This window comes from Fukomys damarensis, unplaced genomic scaffold (genome assembly GCF_012274545.1).
Source record: "Fukomys damarensis isolate Sample0158 unplaced genomic scaffold, DMR_v1.0_HiC HiC_scaffold_13, whole genome shotgun sequence".
NCBI lineage: Eukaryota > Metazoa > Chordata > Mammalia > Rodentia > Bathyergidae > Fukomys > Fukomys damarensis.
The window spans coordinates 16,202,214-16,212,796 of record NW_022900925.1 but is presented as its reverse complement, the minus strand read 5'-3'; the positions used below and the strand labels follow the sequence as shown (position 1 = coordinate 16,212,796).

Here is a 10,583-nt window from a genome sequence, read left to right as displayed (position 1 = left end):
GGCAGCCGGGGGCCGCCGCCGGCGCCCACTGCGCTACCAGTCCCTGGCAGCCCTCGTGGAGGATTCTCAGTGGCCTTTCTTGTTCCTTGTCTCAGACTTCAGCTACGCGACTGACGACTACGACGCAGAGGGGCATGAGGAGCAGAAGGGGCCCCCCGAGGGCTCAGAGACCATGCCATACATCGACGAGTCACCCACCATGTCGCCCCAGCTCAGCGCCCGCAGCCAGGGTGGTGGGGACAGCATCTCCCCCACCCCACCCGAGGGGCTGGCACATGGGGTAGGTACACATCTGCTTTTCCTTCTGGGTTTGGGGAGAGGAAGTTTCTGGGGAGGGTGATGGAACAACCTGGGGTGTCATGTGCTGGGCTGTGCTGCTGACAGTGCCTGGGGAAATGTGGATGTGTCTGTCCTTGGTGCCCTTGGCATCTCATTCTGTCCTGGGCCTCTCAGGCTCAGGCTCCTCTTCCCCAACACCTGCTGCTCCCTGCTCCCCTCTGTACCTGCGTCCCTCTTCTGTAGCATCGGCACCACTGTCCCTAATATGTCTCACTTCCTCAATAGTTCTCCTTGCAGTCCCTTTCATCAGCAGTCTGAGGAGGGGAGTCTGGGAGGGACCAGGCTGACCAGTGGCTGCCATGCATTGTGAGTGTCCAGATGCAGGCCCTGCAAAGCCCAGGCTGGTCTGTGGGCTGGAACAAGCTGCTTCTGTGGTGTTCCCTGAGGACCCAAGGGCTCTCCAGCCTGCTCTGCTGACTCAGGAAAGGCATAAACCCTGGTGGTGTCCACTTCCCCTTTTGTTGACAGCCGGGAGCTTGGCTCCCAAGAGATGCATTTTATTAGGAATATTAAGTACGTGCTGCTCCAAGACAGGGTAGGGGGTAGGAATGTGTGGAAGGCTGCAGTCCTTATAATGAATGCTGTGTCTGGTGACAGGGACCAACTCAGTCTGGGCTCGGCTTGTGTGTGCAGACACATGAGCCAGCAAGACAGAGATCTCTCAGGGCTCTTCCTCTTGGTGGCATGTGTGTTCGGGGGTAGGTTCCTAGAGTGTCTGGTCCTGCTTGGTTCAGGCCTGACAGAGTGTGTTTTGTGGGGCTCCCATTTCTTCCCTCTCATCCTTTCCAGAAAGTGTCACTGAGATGCCAGTTGATACGTTTCCCCTCTCAGGGCCTCGCTCCCCCACTCTGGCTGGAGGCTGTGTGGACTCTACCATTCTGGAGAACCCTCTGCCCCTTCCCACCCTCTGCAGGCTCTCACCCCCTCTTCGCACACTGGGGTGGCTGTTATAGCCTTTGGCAACAAGGGCCTTGGCAACCAGCTTCCCACTTGGGGGAAGCCACACTGTTGCCATAGCAACAGGCTGAGGCAGAGCTCCGTGGCTGCGAGGCAGTACAAGTTTGGGAAGTGATGATGGGGGGCAGGTGGTAGGTGGAGGGGACGGGAGAGAGTGGTCATCTTCGGGTACCCCTCAGCCGGCATTCTGGTGTGTTGTTGCCCTGGTCTCCTCAGGAGAGGTGGTGGGTTAGAGGCAGACATTTTAGACATGCAGGGACAGGGATGTTTGCACCTGATAGAGGAGTGGGTCAGGGTGTTCTGGGACCTGAACTCAGGCCAACCTGTAGAAGGTAAGAAGGAGTGAATTCTTGCTCCCATCTCTGTCTCTCAGTCAAAGACCACTCAGAGGCTCTGAGACTCAGATGCAATTCAGAGGCTCAGAGACTTCCCCTCTCCCAAGGGGCCTCAGCTCTTACCCCACTGCGCGCAGGTGCCAGAAGACGCCTATAGAATCCCCACACAGGGCCAGGTCTTTGCCATCTCCCGTCCCTTCTCTCCTTTCTCTCCTTTCTCTCATGGCCTGTGCTTCTCTGTCCCCTTTTCGTTCCTTTTCGCATTACCACCTTGCTGGAGTATTCATCTGTGGATTTTTAGATTCCCTGGTGAAAGATCCTGCCTGATGCTTTCTATAGTGAAACCAATCTCACAAGTAATGCAAGAGCCTCTGCCTGGCACTCTGAGGCTTTGGGCAACAACTTCACTTTGTGTTTGACCATTTTGCGTAGGGGCTCACAAAGGAATAACTTGATTGGAGGACTTCAAATTCTACATTGGCTACAGAGTGACAACCTACTGAAGTACTTGGGGCCCCCAGTTTTGAGTTTTACACTGTGGGTGACATCCCACACTAGAAGGAATTGGGAGTATTTGGGAATCTAGCAAAGATTACAGCCTACTGCACCCCTCTGCCTGCTCTGCCTTCCCTCCTGGAGATGTGATTCTACCCTTCCTGCTGCTTCACTGGTCCCACCTAGTGGACACTGCAAGTATTGCTATTTATAATAGGGCACCTGGAGGGAGCCAATACTGTACTTGGGGGGGGGGTTTGGTTTAAAAAAAAATAAAAGGTTAAGGTTCCTGCTACTTGGCTGTGCTCATTTGGCCAGGCAGGGAGGGCTCCTCCCTGGCCAGGCTTCCTGTTGGGAACTTGGGAACAGAGGGGACTTTTGGATCAGATTAAACAATTGTTCTAGACATTCAAATATCTGGCCTCAAGCACAGCCTGGCAGCTGAGGCTTCCAGCACCAAAACATCTTGTCAGCTTGTGCTTGGAGACTCAAGATTTGATCTTTGTATTAGTCAAAGGTTCTCCAGAGAAACAGAACTAGGATGTGCATACGTGCGTGCGTGCGTGCGTGTGTGTGTGTGTGTGTGTGTGTGTGTGTATTTGTTTGTACGTATGCATATGTGTGTGTATACTTATATTTTACATCTTGACTCAAGTGATTCTGGAGGTTAAGAAGCTCCACTCTCTACAGTGGATTACTAGAAACCCAGAGAGCTGATGTATATTTCTAGTCCAATCCCAAAGGCTTGACAACCTGGAGAGCTGATAGTATAAATTCCATTCCAAAAGCCAGTTGGCTCAAGGCTGAAGAACAGCCATTGTTTCAGTCCAGTTCCAAAGGCTGGAAAAGACCAGTGACCCAGCTCAAGCAGTTAGACAGGAGGAGCTCCCACTGTTCAACCTTTTGTCTTCTACTCAGGCTTCCAGTGGATTAGACAAGGTCTGCCCACTCTGGGGAGACAATCTGCTCTGCTCAGATTGAAATGTTAATGTCATCTGTAAACACCCTCGTAGGTACACTCACAATAATGATTAGATAGATATCTGTGGCCCAGTCAAACTGACACATCAAATGAGCCATCACAATCTTTTTTTTTTTTTCCTTCGATGCTAAGGATTGAACACAGGGCCTTCATACTGAGCTGCATGCTGAGCACTCTCTTCCTTCTCTCCTTCCTTCCTCCCTCCCTTCCTTTTTTGTTTTGAGACAGGGTCTCACTAAATTGCCTAGGCTGGGCTCCAACATATGATCTTCCTGCCTTAGCCTCCCAGAGTGTTGAGATTACAGCCATGTGCCACCACACCTGGCAGAACCATCACGGACTTACCCTCAGTGGCCCAGAGAATTTTAAAAAGCAAAACATAAGTTTTGGACAGATGAAAGTCTGCTCTAGTTATAAGACACTGGGTGATTATTATAATACCTCTGAGCCTCAGTTTCCTCATCTCTAAATAATACCAACCACATCTCTAGACAGCACCCAGTAGCACCAACAACAGGGCTGTGGAGAGGAGGTCTGGGAGCATCAGGCTTGGCTTACTACTTTGTTCAGCTCAGCTCCAGGTGCCCCAGGCCCACAAGACTTTCCTTGTCAGTTCTTGGGGACTAGGAACATTGTAAGGACCCAATCTAGCGTGTGTGTGTGTGTGTGTGTGTGTGTGTGTGTGTGTGTGTGTGTGTGTGTGTGTGTGTGTGTGTGTGTGTATACTGTTGGACAGTGAATCTATTGTTGTAGTCCATCTCTTTTCTGGGACTGGGCTCATCTGTGTGGCAGCCCCAGATGGAGCTGGGCCTCTGATACCTGCTCCTTACTTTTCAGCATGTCTTTCTCTGCTGCTTGTTTATTGTTTGTGCCAAAGAGATGTGCAGCCCACAGAGGGATTGGCTTGAACCCTAAAACCCTTTCCTGTAGATCCTCCTCTAGCCCAGGCTGAGTAGGGCACCCTGGCACAAGGCCAGGGCCACAGTATACTGGTGGGCCTTGTTTCACCTTGGGAAGAAGGGATGAAGACTCTTTTTGACAAGTAGGACCTTGGGTTCCTCACCCAGGGTCCACAGTTTTACAGAAAATCTTGTTCCCAATAAGCCACAGATTCCTATTTCCCCTCTGAGGGGGTGCAGTTAAAGGGGCCACAGAAACATCTGGGTTGTGTCCTCCTCTACCATTTTGTAGCTGTGTGACCTGTCTCACCATCTCCGAAATCCAGATTGCTCATCTGTAAAGTGAAGACACCGAGAATTTCTTCCCCTCATATGTCTATTGTGAGTGTTCTATGAAATGGTAATAGGCAGAATGCTTTGTAAATTGTGCAGTCTGTACATGGGCTCCGACTCCAGCTGCCAGGAGATTCCAGAAATATGGGTGCAGATGAATTGAAATGATCACCATTGTCCTTCCTCTGTTTCCTTCCCTCCTCCTCCTCATCACAGCTACTTAGAGAGATACGTGCCAAGCCTTTTATATATGTTACCTCACTTAAGGCCTGCAGTGCCCCTGTGAGGTAGGTGTTTTAACTGTTATTTTACAGTTAAGGAAACTAAGGCTTAGAGAGGTGACATAATTGGCCTGAGCCCACACAGCCAGTGAGGCCAGAGCTTTTTATTTATTTATTTTTTGGTAACAGGGATTGAACTTGGGTCCTTGCGCTTGTAAGGTAGGTGGAGGAACCCCTGAGCTAACTCCCTAGCTGTGGCCAGAGTTTTTGAACATGGGACTTTGGTATTGGAGCCTAAGAGGTGCTGCTGGGTCCTATTCAGATGCCCCCTCCCCGGTGAAGCTTTTCTTTTGGTCTTTTTTGTAATTCAGGCTGGCCTCGAGCTTGTGGCAATCCTGCCTCAGCTTCCCTGTACCACCACACTTGGCCCCTGCTGAAATTTTACAGCCCACCGCTGGCCCCCTTGCTGTTTCGTGGTTGTACATGGTTACTTGTGGGGCGCATCTATCATGTAAGATCTGCAGTCCTGATTCCTGATTGTCTCTGTGACCCCTCTCAACAGCTCCCAGCTACCTAGAAATTCTTACCTGGTGTTTGAAATTGAACAAGCAGTTCTGGGTTGGCCAGCAGGACGGAGGGCAGACATATGTGGTCTCGGGGGAGGAAGCTGGGAAAAGTTGTTGCCTTCTCTTTCTTTCTTAGGTCCAAGAGTTGAGAGTTGGGATTTGACAGCATGGAGGTCCAGCAGCTTCTGAGTGTCCATCCCACTCAGCTCCCTTTATACAGCAGATATAGCCAGATGGAGTGGGCGAAGGATGCCTACTAGGGTCAGAAGTGGGCTTCCTGCTCAGTCTGTTGGCCTCCCTATCTTAGCACCCTTTTTTCCCCATCCCTCCCCTTCCTGGACCTTCCATCCCTGCTGCAAGGAGAAGGACACTAACTGGCAGCCATGTGAAAGGTGCTGTTGTAGGAACCCAGGAATTTCATTGTCCCTAGGGCCTCCAACCCCTGAGGGAGATCCCATTTTATACAGGGGATCAAAGCTCAGGGTGGCTCCATGCCTTGTCCATTTTGGGAAAGAGGAAAGTCCAAAGTAGGTAGATAAAGTGTATCAGTTGTGTCCCTTGACTCCCTCTCTAGTTGGATCTCCCTGTCTCTAGACCACCCCAAACCCCTCCTTTCACCTGGCTTGCAGTTGCTCACCCCTCTGCAGTGTCTGGCCTGAAATTGTACCTGACTGACCTAGCAGATCCCCACGGCTTACTTCCTGTCTGGAATCTCCTCCATGCCAACATGCTGGGATTATAGTTCACTAATGTATGTCAAGTTGCCAATCAGGCTACACAGAAAGTCATTTTTATACATTAAAAGTGGTGCTGGTCTATAGGGCCCAGATGCTGTGGATAGGAGAGTGGCCCAGCCAGACCCATTCTCTGCCTTTGAGGTCCTGAAACCTTTAGGAAGGCAGGGAGGGATACGGGAGGTGACTCAGAGAATCACACCAGTAGTGTTAAATTGCTCTCATAAAAAATGCTGTGAGAGCCTGGAAGAGTGTCCTCACAGGTGCATGGTCACACAGGGTGAGCCCTCCAGGGGCAGAGCCTAAAAGGCTTCATACTCTGCCATGGTGCAGAAGGGTGACAGAGCCTGATGGCTTTTATGGTGGACACTATGGTGGACACTACTTTTTGTCATTGTCACCTGCTTTCTCCACTAGCAGGTGTTAGCAAGGCCAGAACATTTTTCTTTCACGAAGAAAATACCCCTTCATGACCTCCTTCCCAGCAGGGATCTAGGCCAATAGCTTCTGTTTGGATGGCCACATGGAGCCCTCACCCTCCTGCCGGTGTGGCAGGAAGAGAAAGCCTAAACACACAGTCATGACACTTACCAAATGCCAGGTACTACTAATAGCACTTTGTACAAATCAGCTCATTCAGTCCCCGCACCACCTTGTGAGATGGGCCACACATGTGGAAACTGGGGAGAGAGGCTGCCAGACTTAGTAAATGACGGGTTACTTATAGCCGCAGCCCTCTGCCCCTTCTCCAGAATGTGAGTGTGAGCTTTAAGGGTGGAGATGAAATGAAATGATCACCAGTGTCCTTCCTCTATTTCCTTTCCTCCCTTCATGTGACTTTGGGCCTCAGACTCTTCCACTGTAACTGAAGTTAAATTCCCCTATCTGGAAGGGCTGCTCTAGGGACCAAATGACATAAACAGTTGTGCAAGTGCTTACTGCTGGGCTGCGTGGTAACCTTGCTCCTGGGGTGTTAACTGAATTTGAATGACACGAAGCGTTGCTGTCTCTGGGCCCCAGCTCTGGGGGCAGAGCCTGGTCAGTGCAGTCGTAGCTCAGTTCCCCACAGCATTCCTGTCAGTTGAAGACCCCTCCCTGGGTACCACCATGGGCGACTCATGGGGAAGAGAGAGGCACACAGGAGAGGGCCCAGTGCCTGGGAAAGAGGTATTTAGACTTGATTTAGACCATTCCCTCCCTGTCTCCTACAAGGCTGTTCCCCTAAGGCTCTAAGTCCACCTTGCTGGACACTGACTCACTGCCAGTTGTTTGTGGGCTGAAAAGGAAGGGAATGCTGGGGAAACACGAAATGGGGCTCAGGGCACTGTGTTTGTTCCTGGCAAAGGCTTACCCCTCCTCAGAGTTTGGCTTCTGGTTCTGGAGTATGTCCTCGAGCAGTTTGTGACATGGAAACGGCCAGGTAGTTCTTTGTTGTTGGGGGGGTGGCCCCATGTTGCAAGTTGTTTAGCAGTGTCCCTGGCCTCTTGTCAGTAGATGCCAACAGCATCCTCAACTTAAGTTGTGACAACAAAATTTGCATCCAGACATTGTCAAATGGCTGCTGAGGAGCAAAATTGACCCTAGTTAAGAACTACTGTCCTCTGAGAAAACTGAGGTAGGAGGTTTAAAAATTCAAGGCCAGCCTTGGCAATTTAGCTAGACCCTGTTTCAAAATAAAGTTAAAAAGGGCTGGGATGTAGGTCAGTGGTGGAGGTTTGTCTAGCATGCACAAGGTCCTGAGTTTAGTCCCCAGTGCTGGACTGGAGTGAGGGGAGTAGAAATGGCCCCACAAGGTTCATGGGGCCTGGTGAAGTCTCCAGGAAGAAAGGTCAAGGCATTTGGGTTGGGTGGATGGTTCCTATGAATCCAGTTATGTGACATCAGATCCTAGGCCAGGGTAAACCAGCAGCCACATAGCTCTAGAGTGCTAGGCAGAGGGGCTAGGGCAGGGATGGGAGGGATATTGATGACTGTATGGCCCTTTGTACTCTGCATTTGTATGAGGTCAACACATTACCTAGTTAAAATGACAGAAAATGGTCTTGTGTTACCCTGGAGTACAGAATGAGAATAGACTTTATGTAAGGTCAAATTTGAGTAAATACTAAGAATGTTTCAACTGTTAGAATTCTCCAGGAATGAGACAGGTAATGAGCTTCCTGACTTTGGAAGAGGCTTGTGATTGAAGGTAGAGAGGTGATTCCTTCATTGGTAGGGTCTTTTGGGTTCCCTTAAGCCCCTGGATCTCAATTAATATGATCGGTTTCCATGGGAGCCATTGATTCAATGCAGGCCCCTTGTTTCTCAGAAGACCCTTGACTTGCCTTATAAGCCTCTTTCTGTCATTCCCACTCACTAAATATTGTCAGAGCACCAACTTTTTACAAGATTCTGTTTTGGGTGCTGTGGGGAATTAACATGAACTAAGGATCTGTGCCCCACACACTGTTTTCTTTCTCCCTTTTGTTTTATTTTGTTTTGTTTATTTTTGGTGCCAGGGATCGAACCTAGAACCATGTGTGTGCTAAACACATACTCTACCACAACAGCCCAGAATACACCTATTTCTAGGCTACTGCGGATTGTGGAAGAGAGGTAGGATCTGCGAGTGGGTCATGCTATGCGTGGGCACCAGTCATGAAGAATATTCCAGGTGAGGGAGCTGTGTAACTTATGGCATTTGGGGAAGCCACTGGAGATTTGGGAAAAGGAGCTGAAGTAGTGTGGGCAGGGCAGTGGATAGGTAGGAGGTGCGTCTGAGAGTGGGCCAGACCCCCAGCCCTCTGTGCTCTTCCCTCACACAGCCCTTGCCGAAGAAGAAAGGGAGAATGGTTTGTGTTAACAGTGATGCCAGCTGAGGCTTTAGCATGCTCCAAACACTATCCTTTGTGCACCAATCTTAGAGTTTATTTTATAATTATTTACATTACAGATGAGGAGACTGAGGCACAGGGAGTTTAAATACCTTGCCCAGGTTTACAGGGTTGTCAAGAGGGAGAAGTAGATTTCAAATCCAGTATCAAAGGGAGTGTTTTTGTTTTCATCCATTTGTTTTACCATATAAATAAAGTCATGTGCTGGTTTATACCCAAACTTTGCTTTATGTTAATTGAATTCTATATGTGATCTTTTAAGTGACTTCTACCGTAACAGAGAAAGAGAAGGCAGAGGGAGAAGCAAAGTCTTCCATTCCATCTGTGGCTGCAGCAACTGCACCTGCCCTGGCACCAGCCCGTGGGAGTCAGTTTCATTGGGCCATGATCGCCTGAGCTCCAGCAAGTCTGGAGGTGGGGCTTGAGTTTCTGCCAGGAAAGTTGAAAGACTTAGGGACAGACAGAGAAGGGAAAAGGTACTTCAGGCCAAGGATACTGCAAGGAGCAAAGGCCTGGAGGTAAGAATGTGCCTGGTCTGTCCAGAGGTTCTTGTCATCATAGTGATCGAGTCATCAGCAAGCAAGGGCCACTCTGCCCTTATTTGGGCTGACTTAGTGGTTTGCTGCTGGGCACAAAGTCTTTCAGAAAGGCTAATCTGATGTCAGCCAGAGGGTTGCACTGAAGAATGGTCATGTCATTCACTGCTTAAAACCCTCCATACCTTTACTTTGTCTGTGTGGGGAAACTTAAGACCTACTTACTATCAAGACCCTATCTGACCTGACTTCTTGACCCCTGCCTGCCTCTGCTGGCCTGACAACTCCCCAACTGGAATATGAACTCCATTAAAGAAGGATCTTATCAGTTTTATATCAAAGCCTTTGTTCCTTGTAGCCCCCAATGCCTAGAACAGCATCTGGCACATAGTAGGTGCTCAGTAAATATTGGTTGAATGAATGTGTGAACATTTGCTGCCCTCCAGCCAGATTGAGTTCTTACAGTCTCTTTCCTGTTTCCTAGTTCCCACCTCCCCGCCAGTTGGCTAACCCTCTTTCATTTTTAGCTCTGAGTTTTAATGTCATCTCTTCCAGGGAGCCTCCTGTGACTTCCTCTTTGCTATATCACATGTGTCTGCTTGTGGCCTCCTACCTCAACCTGAATTCCCAGTCATAATAGTAAACATACTTTGTGGTTAGTTTGGGTTTTTTTGGTGTGGGGCAGGGCAGTGCTAGGGATGGAACCCAGGATCCTGTGCATGCTAAGCACATGTTCTACCAGTGACCCACACCACCAACCCCATACTTTTTTGGGGAATGTCTTTATTTTCCCTGATTACATTACTCAAAATTCTAGCATATAGAAAGTGAAAGTCTCCTTAATTCACATCCTACAAAGAGAACTTCTGCTAAAAGTTGTTTGTACATTTTTCCTTATTTTTTCCATATCTAAACTACATACATTAAAATGAGATCACAGTACTGGTAGCTGTGCAATTTGCTCTTGTTATTTTACTTTATACGACTAAGACTTCTTGCATACCAGTAATTAAAGATCTACTTCATTCCTTTTGTGACTGCAGTATTTTCATTCTATGGCTGTGCCACATTTCATTTAACCATTTTGTTTCTTTTCATGGTACTAGGGACTTAACCTTACGCCTTGAGCATGCTCGGCAAGCGCTATACCTCTGACTCTGCCCCCAGCTCCAACCAATCCACTTCTGATAGACTTTTGGGCCTTTTCCAGTCTTCACTGGTATAAACATCATGGCAGTGGGCCGGGGATTTAGCTCAGTGGTTCCTCTGCCTGCCTCACAAGTGCAAGGTCCTGTGTTTGATCCCTGGTACCA

General features: G+C 49.1%; 1 protein-coding gene across 2 annotated transcripts in view; it reads left to right on the top strand.

Annotated features, from left to right (window-relative positions):
- Abr (ABR activator of RhoGEF and GTPase) overlaps nucleotides 1-10,583 on the top strand; it is a 150,936-nt gene that overhangs the window by 52,273 nt on the left and 88,080 nt on the right. Inside the window, exon 2 of one of the 2 annotated variants that reach the window (XM_010642189.3) lies at nucleotides 96-280. In XM_010642189.3, coding sequence (XP_010640491.1) covers nucleotides 173-280 — 108 coding nt within the window. In that variant the 5' untranslated portion in view covers nucleotides 96-172. Of the gene's footprint in view, nucleotides 1-6; nucleotides 281-10,583 lie in introns of those variants that run through there. The other variant, XM_019210375.1, reaches the window with a different exon arrangement.